General features: G+C 36.0%; 4 protein-coding genes across 4 annotated transcripts in view; 3 read left to right on the forward strand and 1 right to left on the reverse strand.

Moving 5' to 3' along the window:
- LOC126754961 (transcription factor SPT20 homolog) overlaps positions 1 to 19,381 on the forward strand; it is a 33,692-nt gene extending 14,311 nt beyond the window's left edge. Inside the window, exons 2-4 of the mRNA XM_050467194.1 lie at positions 17,672 to 18,106; positions 18,176 to 18,509; positions 18,575 to 19,381. Of these exons, the coding sequence (XP_050323151.1) occupies positions 17,672 to 18,106; positions 18,176 to 18,509; positions 18,575 to 19,021 (1,216 nt within the window). The 3' untranslated portion in view covers positions 19,022 to 19,381. The remainder of the gene's footprint in view (positions 1 to 17,671; positions 18,107 to 18,175; positions 18,510 to 18,574) is intronic.
- Positions 19,382 to 22,240: 2,859 nt separating this feature from the next.
- LOC126754960 (translation initiation factor eIF-2B subunit gamma) lies at positions 22,241 to 24,254 on the forward strand. The gene is made up of 7 exons (XM_050467193.1): positions 22,241 to 22,488; positions 22,554 to 22,701; positions 22,776 to 23,136; positions 23,203 to 23,349; positions 23,415 to 23,591; positions 23,755 to 23,981; positions 24,064 to 24,254. Exons 1-7 carry the CDS (start codon positions 22,332 to 22,334, stop codon positions 24,227 to 24,229), a joined length of 1,383 nt encoding a protein of 460 aa, XP_050323150.1. The 5' UTR covers positions 22,241 to 22,331; the 3' UTR covers positions 24,230 to 24,254.
- A 400-nt stretch (positions 24,255 to 24,654) lies between these two features.
- LOC126754962 (protein FAM185A) lies at positions 24,655 to 26,148 on the forward strand. Its single transcript, XM_050467195.1, has 3 exons — positions 24,655 to 25,349; positions 25,410 to 25,593; positions 25,653 to 26,148. Exons 1-3 carry the CDS (start codon positions 24,762 to 24,764, stop codon positions 26,009 to 26,011), a joined length of 1,131 nt encoding a protein of 376 aa, XP_050323152.1. The 5' UTR covers positions 24,655 to 24,761; the 3' UTR covers positions 26,012 to 26,148.
- Positions 26,122 to 27,794, reverse strand: LOC126754959 (protein saal1). The gene is made up of 2 exons (XM_050467191.1): positions 26,566 to 27,794; positions 26,122 to 26,505 (listed from the first exon to the last, which is right to left on the reverse strand). Exons 1-2 carry the CDS (start codon positions 27,697 to 27,699, stop codon positions 26,152 to 26,154), a joined length of 1,488 nt encoding a protein of 495 aa, XP_050323148.1. The 5' UTR covers positions 27,700 to 27,794; the 3' UTR covers positions 26,122 to 26,151.
- Between the last annotated feature and the right edge of the window lie 21 nt (positions 27,795 to 27,815).

Raw genomic sequence — 27,815 nt, forward strand, 5'->3', positions numbered from 1 at the left:
ACTACTTACGTGAGTGCATGATGTACGTGAAGTTTAAGCGAAACAACTTGAAAGCTTTTGATTTTTAAATTAGCACTTATAGCTAATCCGCAAATATTCCCACGGCTGATAGCTAAACTTGCAGTAGAGTGTAAATGTATATGTGCACTTATAATAAGTAGGTAACAACATGTTTTTGTATTCTAAAAGTTGATGAGAAAATTCATATAAAGCAATGATTATTATTTTGCTAGTTTACGATCTGAGGATTGCCGCTGCAGCTGCTGATATACATAAGTAATTAGTGGCAAAGACAAATGTGCAAAATGTAATTATGAAGAATATACTAATACTTAGAAATTGCAAAGTATTGCGGAATGTTTGCAAACATTAAAATCTTCTTTTTTTGAATGCCGGCGCAAGTAGGATAACTAATTGACTAAATTTGAAACTGGGTCAGTGGTCAAGAGAATGTGCTATGCTTGTCTAAATGGTTTACTGTAGGGAAAACCTATATGTATGTAAATGTATATACATATATATATATGTATATATACACATATATATTATTAGAAAACTTTTATATGTATACGTTAAACAAAGCTGCGCATTAAACGCAGTGAAAGTAATAGCTTACCAACTTACCAACAAGGTCATGAGAGCAATCTCAAAATATAAATAATAATATTTGCGAAATTTCAAATGAAATTGTATATGAACATAAAAAAATTGTCACAAAAATATATTTTCAGACTGAACAAACTTTACATATACCTACTTTATATATTTATTTTAAAAATATTGTTTTAATTTACTTTATAATGTTTAGATTTTTAAAATTAATTTTTTGAATATACCAAAGTCTAGTACGGGAAATTAGATGACGAAAATTTAATCATTAATACAAAAATTTTTATTTATATTTATGTACTAAGATAACATTGCCAGGTTTCATTGAAATAGGCTATTACTCCACAATAAACGCTTTACACTCTTTAAGCAACTGTAGTGTGTGTTAAGAAATAAATAATCTGATAATTTTTTTAATCGCAATCGAAAAAGTATCTTTTTACCATGTTTACACCATAAAATTATATATGGTCTCGTATCAGCAGACGTCAACACAGTTTAATGGGTAATCAGCAAGTCAATTATTTCAAGTTCGTTGCTTAAGTCTTTTGTTCACGCTTTATGATTATCTACATACGTACTTATTTCCATAAACTAGTAAGCAATTAGCTCAGTTTAACACGTCTAAATAGCTAATTTATTTAATTAAAGTTGTAAATCGAAAATATTACAAAAGCTCAAGCCCATTACGCGCGCTTTATTTAAGATAGCGTACATGCTGGCGTGACGAATCAATTGAACTTGAGAAGAGGGAGAGGTTGCATATACTACATGCATAAACATATAAAACAGATTATGAACTATTAATTTAGAAAATATTAAGAAATAAAAGTAGCAATTTTTGTAATTACATCAATGCCACTATTAGACTTCACGTAAATAGGTGAGGTTCCCATAAAGAAATAATTACAATGTTTAATTGCTAACGCCGTTTTATAATTAAAAACAAAAATTAAAAATATTTTAAAATCCTTTCCTAGTATTATAAAATAAATTATTAAAATAAGCTAAATAACGAAAAATGTTGTAAAATATCTTTCCTTTCTCTGACACTAAAAGGCAGCCATTATGCGTATTAGACTTTAGCTGGCAATTTATAAGAAAGGAATTACAACGATTGCATTAAAATTCTTAATTGAAGTGATGTAGAAACCGCATATGTATAATACGAGTAAATAAGTTTTTTTACCATCACATCCAATGCAATTACCCTACATTTAATTTTTTAAACTATGATACTTAAAAAGTAATCATTATATAGTAAACTATAAGAAAAGTATATCTAATGCCAATTTTGTCAAAAACTTTAACTGCGGCTGCATAGGAACTACACTTCAGAACTCTGCAGAAATAAACATGTGCTATAGTGGTCTGATCTGAACAATTTCCCCTGAGCTTATACCATTGCTTTGAACAATAATCCATGCTGCATTTCGTAAATATATCTTGTGGAGTAAAAAGAGATTTCCATAAAGAACTTGATGTCACGTTATTTACCACCACCTACAAGGCCAAAATGAACAAGAGGAGGTATAACCACGTACGTCTCCGAATAACGGTAGTGTTCAAGACTACTAAAATTTCAACTATTTTTTAAATACGCAGATTGTTTTTCATATTATGAAATAAGAGAACAAAAACAAATGTTAATCATCTAAAATCACATTATTGGTTTTCAAAATATTCTTCATTAAGATCTTTACACTATTGCAAGCATTCGAAACACTTTTGTAACTCTAACTTAGGCATATCCAAAACATGTTTTCTGAAGACATCTACCGCTTCTTCAGGTACCGAAAAACGTTGACCTCTTAGTTTATTTTTTACGAAGGGGATTAAAAAGAAATCATTCCGTGCTAAGTGAGAACTATAAGGAGGATGACTCATCAAATCGAAGTTTTGAGTACTCAAAAATGCAGTTGTTTCAGTCGATGTGCAAGACTTTGCATTGTCGTAGTGAAGAGTGATCCGTCTTCGGCGGTTAGTTTTCCTGATTTCTTGAAGAACAATTGGCAAACAAATGATTGCATATCACTCAGAACTCCCTGCTCTGCTTTGTTCTAGTGATATGATTGCGATATATGCAGTTGTTTCCAAAAAAAGGCAACCATTTGCTTAGAAGTGCTTCGTACGTGAACAACTTTGGTTGGATTCGGCTCATTTTGAAACACCCATGCAGTCGAATGATCTCAACCTTCGGGCGCATACACGTAAATACACGTTTCATCATCTCTTACAATTTCATAGACGTGTTTCGCAGCACCGCTATTTTTTAACGTTTCTCCCATATAATTGATACAAGCCTTTTTTGAGCTATCAATAAATTATGTGGGATCCAACGGGAAATAGGTCAAATGTCCATGCAATATTGAATGTGTGCTGATCCCACTAATGCCTATGGTTGCCACTATCTCACGATAAGTCACATGACGATCTGGCAATATTCGTTTGAGCACAGCAGTAATAGTTTTCGAAATAACAACTGATTGGACGACCTTCATGAAATTCGTCTTGGAGTGATCTACGACCTCGATTGAATTCACTATACCATTGCTAAACACTGGTCTTTAGTTAAGCTTCATTGCCAAAAATTTAATTAAGTTCATCATTGCGCTGGTGCTGAATCAATCCATGTCGAAAGTTGTGAAAAATAATTAATTTAATTATATTTTTTGGTCAAGAAGAATATTTTAAGTTACAATAAGCACCACAAATAGTGGCCGTATGCCAAAAGTACATGAGTATGTATAACACTAAAAATTTCAAACTTTACGATAAAGTTGTGAGTTAGCCAGTTTGCAACACTAGGGCTATCAAATCCGAAATACAAAAGGTAACATACAAAACAACGCCAAAAGGTAGAAATTGGTGGAAAGGATATTATAGCATCATAAAATGCTATGTATTACTTAAAATGGCTACATGTTCTGTGCATGGCAACGTTTATTTATGAAATTTCAATCTATATTTTGTATTTATATGTTATAGCGTCGGTGCAACCAAAGTTAGCAATTTTTTTGTTTGTTTTGATTATTCATATTTCCATTTTTTGATTAAAACTCATCAAACCCAAATTTTCATATATTAGCAACAGTGAGTTCTGATCTGACATCAGATTTTAATGAAGCTTTTAACAATATGTTTGAATTTAAAAATTGATTAAAGGTGGCCGTTTCACCTTAAATATCAATTCCTGCTCTTGAAATTTATGAAAGTATATATACTCGTTAAACAAATTTCAACTTATTGTATATTTTCGCCAAACTTATAGGCTAGCAAGTCTTGTGGCAACCGTAGTGCTTTTTATTATTAAAATTTAGACATTCAAATTACTTTATATTTTCTATTTATTATTTCCTAATCAACTGCATCTATCAAAATTTGTTTAATATTTTTTCACTTAGACACAAAAATATTGAAGCATTTATTTAAAAATTATGTAATAGTATGCGTACATAAGTTGACTCCAAGTTGTTGCCAATAATTTACCCCCCACAATAATGTCATTTTTCTCATCTCAATTTACCAATTGGGTAACAACAAACTTAAACTCTCGAGTTTACCGCAACGACGACAACAAACTAAGTATTTATTACAGTTATAGTAACGCACGCATGTACACACATACATATGTAGATGCAATGCTAGAAATGATAGCGAACACGTAACTTGCGAAATAACAAGGAAGTATCAAGTTGATATGATAAACTGCCAGACCGCAGTGGTAAACCCACACCGAAAATCTGAAGCAAACGCCAGCAGCAACACAATGTCCAACTTTTATAGAAAACGAATCTAAGACACCACTATTAATGCAGCTACGATGACTTGTTTCGCAAATCATTGCACACATACATGCAAACAAACAAGCACACATATACATATATGTTATGAATTGAATATGCATGCGCCGCTTTTGCCATTCAACGGCGTCAATGGTGAGTGATGTAACTGCGCTTTGCAGTCGCAATTTTCACTTAACCCACATTTCTATTACGCTTCTATTTTAGAGCGACGAAAAGTCAAATGCAAAATGCAACAATTATTGTCACCACCGCCGCTGGCACCGCCTATTAAAAACCGCTAATGCAAATTTACATACATTTTTGATAGTGTTTGGCCTAGTGTGCATACATTAGTTACGCATAGAAGCGCATAATAACGCATAAGAGCACATACTAGCCGATAGAAACGCATAGGCGCGCTTGTGTGCGCAAATCGCTTTATTTAGCAATGTAAGCCACTGCATTATTGATGGCCGGTCTGCGCTTCGAACGCTGTCGCGGCGACGCACATTATGTGGTTCACTAGGAAATGCTTGTGGCACGGTCGGCTGGCAAAGAAAATCAAAGCAAACAGCAAAATTTATTAAACGAAAAACAAAAAAAATAGCAAAATGTTGCAAGCGAAAATCACGTCAGCATTCCGATTACGGTAACACTTCACTGTGTTGTTGCAGCTCACACTCAACACTCACATGCCACACTCTCAAGCATTACACATGCACTTTCTTTGGTGTTCAGCCCATTTAACGCTGCTGCTGCGCTGCCATTGTGGTCAAGCGGGTTTTTGCGCCCATTCTGCATGCATTCCCCAACGATTTCGGCTAAACTTAGCGACTCGTTTGCTGCCCAGATTGGCGAAATCGCAATGCCTGCTTTTAATTAACCCAGTAATGACAAACTCATTGACGTCAGCACAGCGAAACACAACATAGAGACAACCAACCGTGCGATGGTGTTGTGTGTATTACAACATTTTGTCCAGCAAAAACGAAAAAAGAAGAAGAAACAAACAAAACTAACAATAAATTGTCTGCCATAAATTATGCACATCAAGCTTCATTTATTGATTTATAACAAATAAATATGTATAAATATGTAAGCAGTCGCCTGTATAAATACAAAGCGCTAGTTATTATTGCTGTTGCTTACGGCGCAGTTATACTCGAATGTATGCAATTTCCTTAATGATTTGCGTTGTTGCTGCTGTGCGCTTGCGCGCTTGATTTTTCAATTGCGCCGCGTACATTTGACCTTTTACTTTGACTGCCAAATGCGTCGAGCGGCGACGTTGCAAAGGTGAAGCATGGCGCATCTTCACGAGTGATGCGAGACGTTTGAAACTTCAAACAAATATATGTATACACACATACATAACATAACTGTGTAAAATGCGCAGCTAAACATGGATGATTTATTTTATTTTAATATTTTTTTAAGTACACCCAGCTGGGATTTGCCTCCTTAAGTGGCAATAAGGCATATTGAGAACAGCTCTTTTCCGAAAAAGTGTGCAATGAAAATGTTGTACAAAAGGTTTGGTATTTGAGATTTTTGGAATGATTTTTTCTCACTTAACTATAATATTTTAAATACATATTTTCTTATTATTAACGAGGCATTATTTTTAACATAATACCAAATTGAGTGTCATATTCTTCACATTGCCTTAAAAGATCATATTTATTGGTTTCTGCAAATCAACGTGAATAACACGTATTCGAGTATACTTTTTGCGATGCGATCTGTCAAAGTTTTTGCCATTTCACGATTCTCCCTAAACATGTACTATTTAATATCAATCCTCGGGTTCATCTTCTTATTTCTAGTTATTTTTTTATTAGTTACATAATTAACCCTCTTACCGAAAGAACTCAGACATAAATGCGATTCTTAATTTAAACTCGTTCTTATTTTCTATACAAATTTTGTGCAAAGTGAACATCTATGTACCTAATTCCCAATAATTGACCTTATTCGTTATCAAGGCTGCTTTTGGAATGTTTTTTATTCTCGCCAAGTAGTACCGAATAAAAGTAAAAAGTAAATTCTTAATTTATTCTTCAAAATATATGTCGTTTCCCTCAAAGTAATCCCTTTTGGCCTCAATACACCTGTGCCCTCGTTTTTTCCAATCCTCGAAACAGTTGCCAAAGTCAATTTCCGGAGTAGCCTTTAATGCGCATAGAGATTCGCGTATACAAGTAAATTCTTCAATTGACTCAAAACTGTTTCCCCGGGGAAGTCACACGGAGCTCAATCAGGCGAATACGGTGGTTGCGACACAATATTGGTTGCAAGTTTGGCGAAAAACTCACGAAGAATCAATGTAGTATGTGACGGTGCATTATCGTGGTGCAAAAAGCGGGAGTTGTCGGCGCATAATTCAGGCCACTTTTTACGAATGACGTATAACATTCAAACAGTATTCCTTGTTAACAGTTTGGCCGGTCGGAAGGAACCACTTCGATAATCGAAGAAAACTGTCGATATAACCTTAATTTTTGGATTCTTTAAGTGTTTTAGTGTTTTTTTTTTTTTTTGGCTTCAACTCACCTGTGCCACGATATTCGGTCGATTGATCGTATGTTTCCGAGTTGTCAACAAAGATCCAAATAATAATACGTTTCATGACATCCTTGTAGTCGGAAAGCATTGTTTCACAGACGTTAACGCGACGCTGTTTTTCGAAAAATTTAGTTAATTTGGAACCAATCGTGCCTTCACTTTTCTTAAGCCCAAATGACCTTTCAAAATGCTTTTCACTGATCCTTCCGACATTTCAACGCCGCCAGTAAGATCTCTGATTGTTAACCGTCGACTCACAAGCACCAATTCCTTTACTTTATTGACGTCTTGATCATCAGTTGATGTTTATGGCCGACTTGAATGTGGTTCGTCTTTGAATAATTTGTACAAATCAAAAACACTTGCTCGAGACAAGCAATTATCGCCGAAGGCCTTTTCCAACATTCTGACGTTTCGGTACCAGAAATTTTATTCCGCACACAAAATTAAATGGAACTTCTTTGTTTAATAATTTCACTCATCGTAAAAATCGCCGAATGCATTTTATGTACTTCGGAAATATACTAAATACTAATGATTATTTTGATGTGACATTTGGCACAGATGCCACTGATAGTCATACTAACCTAGAAGAACAAAATTACGACGAATGGGTCTTCAAAGGGAATTTGACATTGAAAAGTCTAACAGAATAGAATTTTTTAAAAACGAAAATATTTCATATCTGTGGTGAATATTACGTAAAATATTCAGCCTAGCAAACTATAAGGATAGTTTTTGTTTATAAAATTTATTACATAACTTGTCTTGATCCAATGATAAACCGAATGTAAAATACTCAGAGACTAGCAAACTATAAGGATAATTGTTAGCTTATAAAATCTATCATATAATTGTCAAGACGCAATGACAAACCGAACGTGGGCTCAAAATGTGTTTTTTTTTTATTTTGGGTATTCTTCAGAAGGTTTCTAAGTCTTTTGAGAGATTATTTTTTAAGCGATAGATGGAAAGAGAGCTAATCTAGATACCATATATTTTTGGTTTTTTTGGTCTCACCATAAAATGTATATATTTTCATCAGAACTTATTCAATAAGAGCAATTCACTGTAATTGCTCAAGAAAAAAAATACATTATTTCTCAAGTAAGACTGGTTACATAATGCATTAAAACCGAGAGTCAAAAAAACTTTTTATATATGTGTGTATGTGTGTGGTAACATAAATATTTCATGTAAATGTTGATGATTTAGGTTTTATACAATTCAAAATGGAATATGCTTCATAATAATGATTTCAACTAAGGGTTAAATTTGACGATTTTCAATGTCAACAAATTGATTGCAAGTTTTTGCCGCTGAAAAAGTAAAATGTATATATTTTCATCAGAACTTATTCAATAAGTTAGTGCTTTATAAAACCAATCGCAGCCAAGTTCACAACCGGAGTCACCCAACATCACAAGCAATTATAGTTAAATTAAATAAAAAGTAATTTAAATTAATTCAAGCTTATTTACGACTTTCATCGCTTATTTAGTTAAATGTTAAACTTATTAAGCTACGCATACCGGCGCCGCAACAAACGGTACAATTATTAAGAACCGCAGCAACAACAAAAGTTGTCAGCGGAAATCCATGTCTTTGACCGCTAGTTAAATACACATAATCATTACCAGCAACAAAAAGTCTGGGTGAATATACAATTGCAATATATATATATACATATAAAAATATTTATGTATTTAAATTCCAGTAATAGTCGACATTAAGCGGACGTTCATTGACCGAGACAGCATGTTAATCAATAAGTAGTATGTCTGAGCTGACGAATGTTGTAATCGAAAACTGGTAGCCAATCGGGTAAAAAGCTGCAAGTTGACGTAAAACACTGCATTGTTACGATTTACTATTGCTGCTTTAATGCTTTAATGCTTTAACGGCGTAATACGTAATTGAGTCCATTACATGCAAACGTGCGGATGAAAATAGTCAAATTTGTAACAAAACCGCCGTTAACACGAGAGCGAAAAGAAAGTTTGCAGAGGCGGTAACGCTGCGATACTTATGACTTGTTAATGCAACTTTTACTTTCATGCCACTTGAGTTTGCGGGTGCGAAGGGAGCGCACAGCAATAACGCCGCTAACGTTGGCAGGTGTTGTTTCTGGTGCACTTAGAAAGTTAATTTGCGAATATTGGCTATTTAAATGCCAGGAACGGGCGGAGTTTCAGCTCCAGCTTGCTTTACAACTCCACTTGTTGGAAGCCGAGAATGTTTTGCAGATCCCCAATATGATAAACGTTTACGTCGCCTCGGCTAGCGACAGCAGAGACAGAACGTAGACTGAATATTGTTTTAGCTTATTTCTTATGGAGTATCGAGATAATAGAATTGACTTTAGTCCAAAGAGAAGCTGGCAAGGTATTTTGTTTGTATTTATTAAAAGTATATATTTCATACCTCTGGCAGCAATCAAAGTGCTTCAAAATCGGAGTTGCAGCAAATCAGCATTTATAAAAACTAAACAAAGTTCGAGGATTGTCACCATTATTACAACTATTTATTCAACTACAAATTCAAATGGATTGCTTTCAAATAATAAAATGGCCTGCCCATTTGTAGGGCAGGACAAAAAAGCACCCGGAAACTTAAATTAAATGGAACGGAGGGAAACAATAAAAAACCACCAAAAAGCCGCTCTAAAATGAATCACGAATTTTTTCCGGAGGGGCAAGCGGTCAATAAGGAGTTCTATTTGGCCGTATTTAGGCGTTTGTGTGAGACTATCCGTCAAAAACGACCGGAATAGTGGAAGAACAATTCAAACGGATTTTACACGATGATAATGCACCATCGCACGAAACCCGATTTTGACCGTGAATACCATCGATCAACCTCCGTATTCACCAGATTTGCCTCCATCTGATTTTTTCTTGTTCGCCAAACTGAAATTGTCGCTCCGTGGAACCCGTTTTCAGTCGATCGAAGAAAAACAAAATTCCCCTAAGTAACTGAAGGTCATCCCAAAAAGTGTTTCAAGGACTGGAAAAATCGTCAGCATAAGTGGATATTACTTTGAAGGCAGCAAAATAAATATTGATCAATAATTAAATATTTTGCGGTACTTTTTCCTGGTACCTTTTTGTCAGAATGTATAATAAAAGTTTAAGCTTCGGTTAGTTAACTCTCTACTAGTAAAATTGATGACATAATTCAAAGTTTAAATAGAGCATTATAACTTTCAGGCATTTTTAACATCGCAGCAAAATTTTCGTTAAATATCCTGGACGGCATTATGATGCATAATTATTTTAGGAAGTAAATTTATATAATTAAAATCCTACAGCAAGATTGATTCAGATTTTTGAAGATATATTACCACCACTTTAATAAATATTATTCAGCACAGTCTTAACCAAGTCACTAACGAAACTCTATTAGAGTAAAGTCTAAGGTGCAACTCATAAGCCCTATGTCTAAGAAAGGGATGAACGGTAGCACATACCCACGAGTTTTGGTTCGATTTGTCATTTAGGCCTTAAGAAACTCGTAGGCGCTTTAAGAAATCTTTGATAGCGTTCTTTGCAATAATACAGTGATTTAACCGAGAGGTATGTTTTAGAAATTCTCTATTCACTACTATTCTAACCATGAATTGCTTTAGACTGAAACATCGAATTAGTAATAATTTGCTTACATTCAAAATAATTGTTGAAACAGGAAGCAAATTGGGACGAGTCCCATTTCACACAATTTGGTGGCATTATTAAACAAAACTCCATATATGTATATATTTCCCATTTATAGGAACAGAATAATCATTCGAGATTTATGAAACGACTTACGATGCCTGCCTTTTGTGTCGAAACCATCCTTCGGTCTCAGGTCGTTGGATTTCGATGAATGGTGACATTGACGTCCTGTTTTAAGCCAAATAAATGAAATTATTTATGGCTATACAACTCAAGATGGTCGAAAATACACATGAATAAAAGCTCACCATGCTATCTACTTTATTCATTAAAAATAGTCTAAAGAAAATGTATTGGATTAAATTATATAACTTTATCGAATATTATACACGCTTGTTTTTTACTTTTCAAGGTTAATCAAGGGTTTCATAAAAGATGGCGCACCTTGTACATCACGTTAATTTTTTTCATTTTTATGATTGTTTTTTTTTCGTTTGTTGGCACAGACGTGCGAATATGCGTAATAGTCTGCCAACTTTTTTGCGGCCCATAGATAAATTATAAGCTGCGACACTTTTTACACGTTCTACAGTTTCTAATTTACAACCACTAATACGCTTACGGCTACATTTATAAACGCCCACAAGTTCGCTGCTTAAGTCTTTAGTAAAATGCAAAACTCTAGAATTATAACGCATATTGCAACACATTTCCCACGCATGTGTGGCATAAGTACGTATGTGTGTACACACATTTTAAACTAAAGAGCAAACTTTATGCCGCCATAAATCTCGAAACGCTGAACTCACACAGCGCACTTGTTGTCGTAAATCTTTACATCTTTACAACCCAGTTGATGAGCTTACATTTGGCGTATAAATAAGCGGCATTGCCGCGCATTCCCAAGCCAAACGTTTGTGCCGATATGAACCGTACATTTTTCACACCAAACAGCGCTGCCATCATCATTGCAATTTGCTCACTTCATACACATACACACATGCATACAAATACAGCAGCGTCTATGTGGCTGCACCAGCATCGAGAAAGACTGGCTGAAAATCTTCAGCCCACACTTTAGAGCTTTGCTAAAGCGCGCGTATATTTGTGATTAACTATAAACATATGTGGCTGTCTTAGCATCTTCTCATACTTGCATTTACATATATTTGTTGGGTAGTCAGTCACATGTGGTACCTTCCGCTTTGAAATAAAGTTAGAAAGATGACAAAAAGTAAAAACAAAATATGTCTAGCGGTTATTGTGTGCTATAAAATCTTTATGTATATATGTATGTATATAGAGTATTTTTAGGGTCAGGCAATTCAATATTTAAGAGAATTTCGGGCACATGGTCCCCCCGAATGTGTCTTTTGGAAACCAATTTTGCAAATTTTTTTCCCAGCATAATCTACCTTATCTCGGCAATAACGTCGCGAATATTGGTTTTCGGATAGAATAAGATAGCTGATTTATCATCAGGTCAAACGATATCAAGTCACATAACATCATAAAGAAAATAAGGGTTTTACATGCTGTATGGCCTTAAAAATGAAGCCGGCCATAATGTTACGGTCAATGGGGAATACAACAGAGCCATTAGTAATACTTTTTATTTACGAAGCCATTCAGTATGGAAAGAGCATCATCGCTGAAGATGACTTTTGGATGAAAATCCGGATCATTTTCAAGTTGTTGCTCAGCCCAATTCACGAACATACGCCGATTCTGGTGGTCAAGCAGCTTCAATTTTTGCGGCAATTTGATCTTGAAAGGATGTTGGCCCAGATTTGTTTGCCTAATTCGCCACAATGACGTCACAAAGATGCCCAACGCTTTATGGGCCTTCTTCAATTGATGCGCTAGCGGAAGCAATATTCTCGACATTACAGGCGCTTCTTTGTCTCACTGGCACGGGAACATTTTTTACTGTGCCTGTGGATTCAAATTTTTCCACTAGACGCTCAATTGTTGATCTGACATTACGATTATGACAGCCATAAATTTACTGTCCCTATCGATCTACTTTTTTATCGTCCCTATTGAAAACCCCGTTAATAAGCTTAATTCTTAGCCATAACATTAATTTATATGTTTGGTTCTTCTTGAAAACCACATGTCTAAAAAAACACCCTTTATATACAATAAAATATATATATGTATGTAAATGTAGGCAACTAAAATTAGTAACGGTACATGTACAGAATTTATTGTTTATGCATGCACACATGTGATGCACATTGATAGATATTGAAAGCCATATTAAGCCCTCGCTGCAACTCCTGTTTTCGCCGTTTTGCACTCTCAATGTACGCTCATTCATACGGTAGTAGCATCTTCAATTCTGCGCTGTGTGTATGTGCGCGTATGTATGAACCCAATTGACAGTGAAGCTGAAATGTGGCACAACATGTGCGAGAGCGTCTAGCTGTGCCAGTGTCACTTCCCACTTTTCATTAGACACTGCACACTGCACACTGCAGCGCCGCAACGCCAACACCGACGGCATCGTTTTCGATTGCATAATCATATCGACGACCGCTTGAATCCTACTCAACGTGAAGTTATCATGTTTGTTTGCATTTTTTCTCTTCTTCACTTCTTTCTTTTTCTATTTGGGCTTTCTGCGTTTAGCTGTTTGAAGATGTAGTATAAGTATGTGTTTGGCTTGTTTTGGCGCATCTTCTGTGTATTCGTCATTCCTTTTCGACTTGTTCGCCTGCCGATCTAACAGGCTGCTGCAGCTTCAAAGTTCGCAGCGCAAATTTTCCCGCGTACTTTTTTTACCCTTATTGTTTTTGTATTTTTCGTATGTGTATGTGCTCAACGATATGTACAGTGATGCTTATAAATATGCAACACATTCATGTACATATGTATATTGTTATTTTTATTCACGTATGCTCTTAAACTTTGTTTAATACATGTGTGTGTGTATGTGTAATTCAATTGTTACTGAGCTTGTTTTGTGGGGGATTTTCGAAATTTTCCCATATCATAAAGTAGTTTCATTGATTGCATAGTATTGTATGGGTTACAAGTATAAATAAAGCAGAAGATGCTCTTCAAGCCAGGATGAAGTTTACGAGTGCTGCAAGAAATATAAAATACAATATATACAAATGGATGTTTGTATATAAAGTGTTTTAAAAATATGCTAAGTTTTAGCGTTTATTTAAGATTAACGAGTTGCATGGGTTTCTATGGGTAAAAACAGCCTTTTTTCAACAATTTTTTCTCATAAAAAAATTAAATGTTTTATTAGAATCTTTTATTATTACAAATATACACTATTAGCAAAGAAATTCTAAAATTTTTGGAAAAAAATATTTTAAGCTCGGTCGTTGAGACGCCATTTCCGGTGATCCCTCGGAAAAAATGCGCCCGCTTTGGCACGATAACTCCTTACAGGATCGTCTAAAGTGAAAAAATACGTGTTTAACTTAAAACCTTAACTTAGAACTTGGAAGAAGGAAAAAATTCAAAACTCAAAGCCAATATCATGTAGTTTTGTTATCGTTTTCATAAATTTTTGACATGGAGAGAACGGCAATTGTACGCTCTCTTGGCACACACTTTGCACATTGCTGTCGCATACCTCTATTATGCGTCCAACCGTTCGATATTGCTTACTGATTCTTCTGATATTGCTATAATATCAGCTATTTAGATCAACTTCTCTTTGCGTCCATCTAAAACCATTTCGTGGATTTTCGATGTTTACCCACATAGCTGTCTTTGTTTTTACGATCACTTGGTTAATCGTTTTCGGTGCTCATATGAACTGTAAGAAAACCACTTACGAATGGTTGCTTCTATGTTCTATGATTTTTCTCAAAAATTGGTTGCCACTTACAAGCAAGCAAATTTTCGTTTCAAACCGTTTTTTTTTTTCAACTTAACGTATAGAGTGCCACTAAGAGTGCGTCAGAAGCGCCAGACCGCAGATGGACGTGCTTAAGCCCACATTAGACCCAATGTGCTACCGGGTAGCAACCAAATTAGACCTTATCCAGCTTATTCAGCAGCTTAACTCGTTTGGTTAGGTAAAACCTCTAACTTTTTTCCATCCCAGCCACCCAATGTCTTTTAAGTTGGTTTGGGAACCGTGGAATATATTCGATTAGATAACACTACTCAACAAATTAAGTGGTCTGTGGGGTATTTATGGTGTCCTGATTACGAATTTTAGTTCAAAAATATTCCAACACTTACAGCTATATTTGTCATTTTAGTAATTGGTGGTCGTTTGACCTCTTCACCCCTTGACTACAACACAAAGATCGTACGTGTTAGGAAACTTTTACTATCATTTTCGGTTGTAGCAACCCAAATTCGTAAGAAACGGCCTCTAACATCATAGTTTCAAAATAACTGAAAACTAGTGTATTCGAATTCCCTTTTGCATTTGAAGAAGGGAACTATGATGATCCCTACAATATTATTAAGTCGCCTTTGCATAGAAGTAGAAACTTTTTGATCTGTCCACCGTCAAGACTCCCCTAAAGTAATTTTTTGCTATGCCCTATGTTGCTAGTGTTCCAAGACGTGAGATGTTCTTCTAGGGTCTATTGCTTTAAACAACCCTTAAAGGAGCTGAATCGTCAGGGGCAGCTTTTTAGAGCGAGTCACTCGTCTTCCTTTTTATTTGCATTCTATTCTTATATAACTGGCTACCTAGATAATATTAACCGAATTACCCATGAGAGTCTACTTACTGCCTGCTTCCATAATACAAATAGCCGTAATTGCGGTTTGACTGTTTGCTAGAAGGTTTATGGACTTGCACCTTCCGCTATACCCACGATTTCAACTTGAAAGACTGATTTGTATTCATTTGGTTTGAAGCTACCATATACGTATGGATTACTACAGAAGAAGCCCACTTCTGTTCCTATTTCACAATTTGATCCGTCATCTATGTAGATTTTGCTTATAAAACTGTGGATCATAGAACCATTAGTCGGTGATGAAAACATTGTGATTAATTTCTCATGGATCTTCTTTTCTCAGTAGCATTGTCAATATAGCCCGAGCTCATTAACACGGTCAAATATAATACCATGTTCATAAAGATAATGAGTCTGGCTCCTTTCGTCTGAAATCGTGAGCCCTCTGGCTCGAGAGTACAATAGTTCTAATCTTTAAAGAAGGGCGCTTGAATTACGAAATTTTTGTCCTACTTGTGAAAAGACAGATTTCTGTTTTCTCCGGATGAAACACAACATAAGTTTAATTAATATGTATTTAATTATTTTATGTAAGTTGTACCCATTGTTCCCAAGTTACGGTTGATTAGAGTTGAGTCATTCCGAAAAGTTTGTCGTACAACAAACACATTACTCGAAGAAAACTATAAAAACATTTTTGCATCAACATGTTTTAAATACATCCAGTTATCTCGTTGTACTTATGTATATTTGCATGATAACTAACGATGTTCTTCACCTTCTGAACGAACAAAGTTCTTAGGCAATTTTGCGAAATCCACGAACGAGTGTATCGGAAAATATATAGCATTTTTGACAGCACAGTATAATAATTTTTGAAAGTCTTGCTACCGTACCATCACCTATCAATATTTCATTTTCCATTAGACATATTTAAAGACTTTGCGCAAGTTCAACATAAAAATAACTTGTCCACACCCTAAAAGCAAATTAGCATTTGAATTATACTTTTCTCTTTTCTGATATATTCACGGTCATAAGCCGTCATCACTTTCTTTCACTGCATGAAATTTGTATGCATGGCATTTGTCCTGGTATGCTTAGTGCACAGAAATAAGTGAGTATTTTAAAATTGCTTCGGTAAGTAGTTACGTGACCGCTGCTGGTTTAATTTTGGCTTCGGAAAAATGTTTCTATATATTTTCGATTCATCAAAAGTGTTTTTAGCAAGAAAAACCTTCTGATAAATACTAATCCTCTGTTATTCTTAGACGATTTCAAATATATGAATACAAAAAAGTAAACCAATAATTCGAAAAGGCTGATGCGCCAGGTATCTACTGAGGGTTAAAATAAAATTTTAACTTTGAGATTATAAAGAACTTATTATACAATATTTACACTCCAGCGACAGTTTTGTGATCGCTAACCGATCATATTTGCATTATGCATGATAAGTGACTATTGACCAAACGCAATTTTTGATGTACAATTTACTACTGCCATCACTTGTTATAAAGAGTGATCCATTTCGAGGCTCCCAACTTTTTTAAAGAAAAAACACAGAAATTTAAATTTAATGAGAAATGTTTATTATCATTCCAAAGAACATTCTTTGGCATTTATTTTTTGGAAATTAGCCGCGGCAACGTCTCAGATGGTTTATTCGTTGAGTCCAATTTTCCTTGACTCGTTCAAGCATTTCGACTGGTAACTGGTCACCATTGGCGGTTATGTTCTCACGGGCATCATTTTTGAAGAAATGTGGACCGATGATTCCACCGGCCTACAAACCACACCAAATCGTTGTTTTTTCTGGATGGAATGGCAGCTCTTGAGCCAGAAATGGGCCTCATCGCTAAACAAAATTTGGCTCGAAAACGTCGGAACTTTTGAAGAGCCCATAGAGCGAAGCGATGTCGCTTGGAAAAGTCGGCTTCGGTGCTAGCACAAGCTCTATTTCGCACGCATTCAATTAAAGATCTCGACGAAAAATGTGCCAAATCGTTCCATACGTCGATCCAAGTTGCTTCGAACGGCGCCGAATCGCGTCTCCACGGTTTTATATTAAAAGACTTAAACATAAATTCAGCGGCAATTTTCAAAGATACTTGAATATGAAAAGGTATTATAAATATTTACCGTTTTGTTTTTCGAATGCATTAAAGGTTTACATGGTCACCAAAAATTTGAAAAAATATATATAATTATTAAATTACAAAACCATAAATTTCTTAACTCCTTGCATTTATTATTTTATAGCTATTTAGAATTTTTTATTTTTCATTATTATTCAACACAATAATGACCTACTTTGTTGTTGGCTATATTTTATATTTACACAAACATAATGTGTATTATTCCATTTTTTATTTACCAATTTCAGTTTACGACTTATTCTGCTAGTCTCCGCGACATGCCTATTGGGCAGCGCGTACTCGGCTGCCAGCAGTGATGTGCTCGCCTCAGCCACTACCGCTAAACCGCAAGGCTTCGCTGCACGCTCCATTGAAGCGACCGATGAGGAGGATGAATTTGAATCGCAAGCGCAGACGCATTTAGCTTACCGACAACAACAACAGCCACAACAAATACAACAACGTCAATTGTATGACTACAGTCAGTCAGAGGAGGATCAGGAGGAAGCGCCACGACAAATCTATCAAAGTCGAAATGTGAAGCAGCAGAGTAATTACCTGAAGCAGAATAAGAAACCACTAACCAGCGAGGAGGAAAGCGAAGAGGAGGTAGAGGAAGAGCCGGACCGATTGTCACAATTGTTGGCTAAGTCATCGTTCAATTGCAACACGAAAAACTCAGGGTTGGTTGTTGATTTTTAGATTTTTAAAATAAATATTTAATTTATATGCATAACTATTCTATTTCACAGCTATTATGCCGATGAGTCGCTCAACTGCGAAGTATTCCATTACTGTCAAGATAACCAACGCCATTCCTGGATCTGTCCGGAGGGCTTCACCTTCCATCAAATCCACCTCATCTGTATGCCACCATCGCATGACAATATTTGTCAGCAATCGTCGAAATATCACATTGTCAACGATTACCTCTACAAACCAATCAATCTTCAGGAACACCAAAGTAAACCAAATGTGACCTTGCGCTACTCAGAACGCTACTATCCCGAGAACTACTATGAAAACGAGCGTTACGAAGATGAAGAGGAGGCGCCACGTCAACGCGTGAATCATCAGCGTCAACCTGTGAGTAACCAAGGAAATTGTTATAATTGTATGATTATAATAAAATACATTTTTTACATTACTAGGTTCAAGTGGGCTTCCAGCAGCAGCAGCAGCAACAACAGCAACAGCCCATCTACCAACAGCCCCGCCAACAAGTACAGCAGGTGCGCCATCAACCCGTCCATCAACAGTCACAGCCTCAACAACAGCAAACAACCGCTTACCGCAAACCAGTGGCCACCGCAACCACGACTCAGCCACAACAGCAGCAACAACTGGTTCAACCCATACAACAGCACTCAATTCAACAACGGCCCATCGCTCAAACGATCGCTCCACTGGTTACACCGAGCCCTTACAGATTCTTCACGGCTGCATCTCCCCTGCAACATGCCGTGCCACAGCCACAAGTTTACCGTACACCAGAGGAGATTAACATTTCACTGTTACAGCGCCGCCCACAGCTCTTCGTCGCCACCTCGACGCCGCGATACTATGAAGACGATTACCTATACGAGCGTAGAAAGTAAAGTTGCTCAATTAAAATCGAACTCGCTACCTTTCTCTTCAACTATAGTTTCTCCACGCTCTTGCTTATGGTAACCCTATCTTGTATTTATCTTGTACAGCAATTGCAATCTGAATTGTATTCAAAGCGCAAATCGAACCCTTCGATCCTAATCTAGCTTTAAACATTAAGTCTAACGAATTGTAAACAATTTTTATTTTTACTCTATCTTAGATATTTACTGTTATAACATCTATGTATATGCATGCGTATAACGAATTCGAAAGTCGTCCCAAAAATCGAATTATATGTGTACCTTAATATGAATGGTTATTTGTACTTTTGTAAACATAAATTAAATTAAATATGTGAAAATACTAAATTTCTGTAATTATTCTGGGTTTAGCGAACACGTTCGCGGATTAAAAAAAAAAACAGGAAAAGTATTAGTAAATGATTCGAATCTTGGTTTGGATGTGGTGAACCTTCTCTATCTTTTTCTTCGATTGCGACTGTCGAAAATTGGTTTGACGAGCTCTAGTAAAAACGGCGAGTTGGTAGATCGCCAATTATGCGAATTAGCTGAGAGAGTAGGCTTCTGAAAAAAACTGCGTCGGCATTATCCTGTGTGAAGTATGCGACATTAGGACTTAGACTTTAGATGTGAAGAGAGTGACCACTTCACTTCACAACAATATTTATTTGACACTAATTATGGGCAACGGTTTCTGCGCCATTTATTGACTGTTCTACAGCATGGACTAAGGAATAGACGAATCAGTGAGATTCACACGTTAAACCAGCTCGGAGGAAAATGAAAACTCTCCTTTCTGGGGTTCACAAGTTGAAATCTGTATTCATCTACTACTTGACAATGCTTATCGCCACCACGGAGGCTTTCTATGTGAAATGTTTTTTTCAGACAAGTTAAAAAGTTGGACTTGAAGCAAATATGTATATCGACTTTAAAGAGAGTCTGTTGAGAAATAAATCATCGCTTTTCGTTTTCTTCGGCCAAATACTATCGGACCACCTCCGTATGTAAGTATGTATGCATAAATGTACTCCGCATGAGAAGCAGTTTCTCTCCTGAGTTGCGAACACATCACTTACCTTATCCTCAAAGATGTTCAAAAAGACTCCCTTAATGGATTTCTATGAGTAAAACTCGACTCAACATAATTTCCGTCTTCGTCCTTTGAGTGCTTACGTTTGAGAGGTACTCCGACGTTTACAAGTTACCCTATGCTGCCAACGCACTACTGCGACATTAGCCTTTACGGCTGTGCAATCTGTACCAAGTTCGCGCACTGGGCCGCCACTCCAACTGAATGGCCAAAAAGGCAGTAAATAAATAAATAAATAAATAGTTGCATGCAAGATCCGGGAACGCGTATCGATAGCTGCGGTTCAAGAAACCAAGTTAAACAAACGTTGAGATCTCCTGAGTTATACGTAAGGATTGCGAGCGAGATAGTACCAGCCTTCATACATACTGCACAACAGCGTACAATATCGTCTCATCGATGGCGACATCGACCATAGGGATACTACCCTTTAATGTCAGAGTTTAGCTATTCGATCAGGTGATGTCGAGCTTGAAATAATACAATCCCCCTGTTACAGGTTGCCCAACAGGTTATCACCGGAACATAGGTGCTCCACTTGGTGGTGAAAACCGTTTGGTTACCGATATTTGGAAATCCTACCTGTTAAACGATCGTAGTGGAATGGGGCTGGTGGAACAGATAGACGATTAGACATTCTGCACAATGAACGGCGAAGCCCCACCAGAATTATGATCTCATGTAATAGGTCACCTGGCATTACCAACGCTAATGGTGATTTGATAATAAGCATAACCTGACGGCCTAAGTTAACCCTCGCAGCAGATCCTCAGCACAAAATTATTCGATCGATTCGAACGAGGAACCTCCTGACTTTATTTCTGTCGACAACCGTACTTTCGTTAACTTCAAGAAAGCTAACTATGTCGGCTTCACAGAATTTACCGAGAGCAACTTCTATCCATTTCTACGGACGTAATCGTTGACGACCGTCAATTCTACAATGTGATCGCAGCTGCTACCGCTCGCTTTATCCCGGCTGGATAAATGGAGGAACTCCGCCCCAATTCCCCAGCTGAAGCAGCTGTTTTAACTACTGAGCGCGGCTTCCTACGCACCTTACGCAATGCCGATCCCTGTGATTCCCGTATAAGGGATCTCAATTTGGAAATTCGGCAAATGGTAAACCAGCATAAACGGATAATGGATAGAGCAGTAAACTTTGGACTACAGTCAAGTCAAAGCCTTATCTAAACCGAAGGGATATGATAACCAAGCTAAAATTCAATTCAATGGTGATGCCTCCTCGGACACGAAGAAGCGCGCGATTGTTTAGGCAGTTCACATTGCACCCTTCGACAGACAAAGCCAAACGATATGTTACCCGACGGTTGCGCAAAAAGACAAGCCGCTTCATTTACTTTCAGCGATGGGAAGGTTCGAAGCGTCCCCAACAAAACAAAATCTTTCAAATCCATTGGTCTAGATGGAGTAACATGCTGTTGCTGAAGCATCTATGCTCGACAGGAGTAAGCTTTCTAACCAAGATCCTCAACCATTCTTCAAATATCTGAAGTGTATACATTCGGAAGAGTAGTCCCACTTCTGAAACCTAGAAAACCCGCCAACAAGGAGGAGTCTTATCGCCCGATAAGAAGCCTTGTTACTCTCGACATTCGCTTACCACCTGAGTCTAGCAGAACCAGCATTGCTTCCTCAAAGTGCACATCACCACAACAGGACTTAGCTGTGGCCTAGATAGTTCATGTGAGGACGGTCCTCGAAGCGTTGGACTTGTAAAACACCTTTGCCACACTCAAACACACATTGCTACTTGAGGTCATTGAACAATCCACACAGGATTGTGAAGAGGTGGACTAGGAACTACCTGAGCGGACGGCAGTTATCCATACTGCTTCCAGGTAAAAACTAAAAAATTGACAAGAATTAAAAGGGGGGTTATTAAATCGTTTGCAAAATTAATTTTCAAATTGTTTCCTAATTAAATACAACTTACTGTCCTATTAAGAGTGGGTCGGATAATAAAAATAACTTGTTGAATGAGAAATATTTTTTTACCTTCAATAATATATGCTTAAAATATTTCAAAAATGTCAAACCACCCTAACAACATTGGAAATGTCAACTGATAACAGATGCTTTTGACAGTTTGATATTTTGGTTATTTGGCATACTGCGTGGATTTCTAAAAGCGGTCATTAAATCGAGTTATTAATTCAGTGAAAGAAAAAGAATTAAATTGCAATGGTAACTCAAGAATTTCAAGCTGTGGTTCTAGGGGCTGGCCGAGGTACACGTTTGCCGGAAGTATTGACTGATTCGCCGAAATGCCTGTTGCCGATCGGTCCGTATCCATTATTATGGTACCCATTAAACATGCTCCAACAGCATAACTTTCAAGGTAAAATATATGGGAATGTTGTCTTTTATTTAACTATTATAATTATTACTCTTTCTTTAAAAAAGATGTAATTGTTGTGGTTTTGGAAAATGAGCGTTCGGAGATACAACAAGCACTAGAACGAACTCCACTAAAGATTAAAATTGACTTTGTGGCTATTGATAGTGATAGCGATTTTGGCACGGCCGATAGCTTGCGAATAATACATGATAAGTAAGTAAAATATGGGTAATAATTGATTACAGCGTCAGACATCTTGCGCATATAAAATATTAACTTTATTGCAGAATTAAATCTGACTTTTTGGTGTTATCCTGTGATATTGTATCGAACGTAAGTTTGTATCCACTAATAAACAAATTTCGTCAACACGATGCTGCCTTAACAGCCTTGTTATTCAAAAGCGGATTTGAGTCAGATGTTACTTTGCCCGGACCGAAAACAAAACATAAGCCTGAACGTGATCTAATCGGAATTCATCCCGATTCTAATCGATTACTATTTCTTGCTTCAGCAAGCGATTTTGAAGAAGTAATGAGTGTTAATGCTCATTTGTTGCGTAAGAATGGAAAAATGACGGTATTCTCTAGGTTTGTAGATTCTCATATCTATGTAATGAAAAAATGGACAATTGATTTTCTACTTAAGGTGAGATCCATAATGGTAATATATAATTATTATGAACAAATTAAATTTAAATTCAAATATATGTAGAAAGAAAACTTTTCAACACTTAAAGGGGAATTCTTACCGTATATTATTAAAAAGCAAATGTCTAAAAAAACGGGGAGTTCAGCTGCCGCCCCAGATATGCAATCAGAAGTGGGAGTGACAATAAAACCAGAAAATGATATATTTCATGTAAGTATGCTATTTTAATTACAAACCGCATATTTTAATTGCAAAAGCATTTTTATTTCGTTTAGTACGCTTCGAACACACATCTAGAACAACGTATACAGAAAGCTACCCTCTTTAACGATTCTCGAATCAAGGAACCATACAATGGAGATTTAATTCGCTGTTATGCTGTTGTGGCACCCAAAGAGAGTATTGGTGTGCGTGTGAATACTACTCTAAGCTTTTTCGCAATTAATCAAAAGGTAAATAATAATGGATAATTCGAATATTAATTAGACTGTTCTTTCGAGAGCATATGCATTTATATCTGATGTTAAGATGGTTTTTGCAACTAGCACAACAAAACAATTTAATATGAAAATCACATTTATCTGTTAACTTCCACAAACTCTGATTTATTTTTAGATTTCCAATATTTGGCAACAATTGTTCAACGAACAGGAACACTTACTTATTTCATCAAGTGCCGTCATAAACTCAACTCAAATGAAGGAAGTCGCGGTCGGAGATAGTGCAAAATTATCAGAGAAAACATCACTTAATTTCAGCGTTTTTGGTGCTAATTGCACAATTAATCCAAAAAATATTATAAACAAATCTATTATAATGACAAGCGCTATTATTGAGGAAGGGTGAGATGCCAATTCAAGAAACTAATGCCATATACTTTTATATATGTATATTAACACATATTTATTATTTTTTATTATGTAGTTGTAATATTGAGAATAGCATCGTTGGAAGCAGAGCTGTAATTAAACGAGGCTGCGTACTGAAAAATTGCTTAATTGGACCAAGTTACGCAGTAGAAGAGGGTACGAAGAGAGAAAATCAACATTTAACAAATGCTGATGGATTTATGGAGATTGATATACAATAAAAAATGAGATTTTCTACATAATGAATACTTTTTTTTATTAATTCCTCTAAGTATATAATTTTCAAGAATACTTTCAGTAGTAAAACAAATAATATCTGCAGTAGAAGTGTTTGTAGGCGGGATTATTGAAGGAAATAAACATTTAATTTTTAAATTTGTCCAAAAATTGGTAAAACTTGAATGGTTCTTACGCCATTCGCATTTTATTCGAAAAATATGGAAATTTAAAACACAAGTTCTATATCTTTCGAATGAATTGTTATGGACTTAAACAATATTATTTTCTCATTTAAAAATGTAGCAAATAGTTAATTTAAGGCAAATACAAACAAAAAACAGTGGTTCATGAGAATTTTATTGGATTAGCATCCACTTGTCAAATTTATCGTTTTGTTTTGATAACCAAATTCTAGTTTCCACTTTCTTTTTCGCTTTATTCGATAAACAAACGTTTTCTTTTATTGAATAGCAGCTGATGAGAAGTTAGTAATTTTAACTATTTAAATAGATTTCTTAGCCCATTGAATAGGAAATGCTGTTGATTCATCGGCTGTCGCCGCTATTGCGATTCCCTAAAGTCCGATTGTATGGTAAAAAATATATAAAACCAAATAAGATGAATAATATGTTGGCAGGAAATCCACCCAGTAAACAAGTGCATCAGGAAACTATGCGCTACATTTATCCATTTGCGCGAATTATTATACGCTCTGACATTTATTTACAAGTTAAGGCTGCCGACGTGCATGAGTACCCGGATGCAAATGTGCTAATCGCTGAACTGCATGGTGGACACGCTCGTAATTGTCCTGTTAACATGCTCGTTGATGTGAGTGAAGATGAAAGACTCGTAAATATTGCAATTAATAAAACTGCTAACGCCCTCGATTTCCATTGCAATCTGGAAATACCAATTCGTGCGGATTTGCACATTGAGGCTCTTGATAGCGTTACAGTACGGAACATCTTCAGTTCAGAAATTACTGTTCGAGCGCAAAAAAATATAGAAACCAAAGAGTTACGCGCGGATAATATAACTCTAGACAGTGCTGGTGGAAATATATCTTGCAAAGGTATGCTATTGGGCAAAGTTACTACGGTGGAGACAAAGGAGTTAGGTGTAGGTGAACCGAATAACAAAAAATTAATAATAATTTATATATACATTATTTTGCTTTAGAATATTTCACTAGAGAAGTTGCAAGGTGATCAGCTAAGCTGTAAGACAGATGCTGGTAGCATCTCTACAAACTCCTGCTATGTAGAAGAGTCAAAATTTGTAACCAATACCGGTTCTCTACATTTAAAAAATGTTCACAAAAGAACTGAAGTGGAAGTACAAAAAAGTGGTGAACTTAATATGAGTAAGTTATGCTATTTACTTATAGAAGCGCATTCTAATATTTAATTATTGCTTTACAAGCTGGAGTTCACGGTAATCTTAAGGTGAGAACCAACGGTGGAAAATTAAATCTGCAGCTCTCCGAACTGGCTGGAGAAAACGTTGTTAAGGCAAACGGAATTGAACAAGCTATAATTAACATTTCCGATTGCATTGAAGAACAGTCCAACATTGAGGTCACATCTCGTGCCGTAGTGCTGGATGGTTCACTTTCGCATTTAAAGGATTGTGTGATTAACAATGATACACTTTTTCGAAACTCAAAATCTACAAATGCATTAAGTAATTTGACTGTAAATAGTAGTGGCGAAGTTAAACTTGGCAAGCTATCTTGGATGGAGTCCGTACGCGGGCAACTAGACAAATCAGGACAGAAATAGTCAGAAACTAATTATGTAGAAAACAGTAACTTTATGATGATACTCTCAAATCTTTGTGATTAGGTAACTTATGTTGTTCATTAAATACATAGGACATAGCACCGGCTTAATAAATTCTGGATAGAATAATGTTATAATTATTAATGCTGTAAATTTTCTAGTACATTTTGTATTTTTAAATAGCATCGCTTTGATGGTTGATCGTCTTCACCAATGCTAAGGGTATTTTGCAAATTCCTCATATTGTCATCAAGATTTTCTTTCAAAGCATTTTCCAACTGTAGATCAGTAGCAGCATTAATCACACGAACTATCATATCGAGTATTGTTAGGTAACTGGTTTCAAAATTAAATTCATCCTCTTTAAATACATTATCTTCAAAATCATTTCCTGGCGGTGTCTTTCGGGCAAGTCGCTCATTTTCCAATCTTAACAAATTCCAAATACTGATTGCATATAGCAGGCATCTTTCATCGAAAGGGTCTCCTAGGGACTAAACATTTTTGTATATTAGGTATTTTACGGATATTAAATGTAAGTGCGTTAAACAAACCTCTAAGATGTCATTGATGCTTTCCAAAAGATCTTGCTCCTGATTGGACAAGTGTTCAATATACTTAGGATTGCATAGAGGTTCAAGAATACAACCTAAGCAATCCATCAGTGACTCAATATGTGGAAAATAACTATTTTGTGACAGGTTATCATACTGCGTTAATATACAGTGTATGTTGAGGAAAATCTGCATTAAATTGTGCGTACTCTGTGTAAGCACAATCGTGCTTTCAACATCATCGTTATCATCATCATGATTTTCTTGTAACTCCGGGTTATCTTTTCTCGGTAGTAAAGCTAGGAATGCTTCCGTTGTGGCTTTTATTAAAGACTCATTGACAAATAACTGCTCAAATGTTGGCAATATCTCTGTATTATTTTCAGATACTTTTTGATTAGGTTCAATAAGTGCAAATTTTGCTAATATCGCATTTAGAGTTTCGATTGTTTGGCGAAGAAGTTGTTCGTTTATTGAATTACTTAATATAAATATAATATTTTTAATGAAATCGGGGCAAAAGGATATATGTTGATACCACTGCAATGCCGTTCCACGATCTGCATGTATTAGCACAACTGAAAATAGTCGGGTGAGTTGAAGAAGTGTCGGGGAATCGGAACAATTAGTTAAATCTAGAAGTGTTTGAACCAGCGAAGTATCCTTAACGAGTGCATCACGAGACTCTTTGAAATTGCACATGTTTCCTAATATTCCCACCAATATTTCAACTAAACGCTTATCATTTGTCGCAATTATACAATCGGCAAAGAGTTCCAGTACGTTATGCTCCAGAAGCAGTTGCACAACATCCTCTTCAATTGTCATATCCCAAATTGTACATAGGTCATTTTCAAAAGTCTCATTTTCAGAAAGCTCCTTCTCCAATTTAGTCAGCTTCAGCAACGTGGAAAGCACAAAACGTTCACTATACAATGTGGTACCAATAGCATCGCCACGTATAAGCGCTAAGTCCTCTTCAACATGGTCAGTACCATCAGGATGTACGGACAGATTGCAGGTCTCACCATTAATTGAATTATCATCGTTTTCAAGTTGATTCACTAAATCATCTTGAACTTTTATTTTTTCCGAATGTGTAGGTGAATTTTCAGATGTATTATCCTTTTCCATTTAGAAGCTTCTATATGTCTTATTTTTATTTTTCTAATAAACAAATGAAATTTAAATGTATTGTTATTATGACAGCTATGTATGTTGTTTTCGTTATGAAAAATTTGGTTTATTGA

This window comes from Bactrocera neohumeralis, chromosome 4 (assembly GCF_024586455.1).
Source record: "Bactrocera neohumeralis isolate Rockhampton chromosome 4, APGP_CSIRO_Bneo_wtdbg2-racon-allhic-juicebox.fasta_v2, whole genome shotgun sequence".
Taxonomy (NCBI): Eukaryota; Metazoa; Arthropoda; class Insecta; order Diptera; family Tephritidae; genus Bactrocera; species Bactrocera neohumeralis.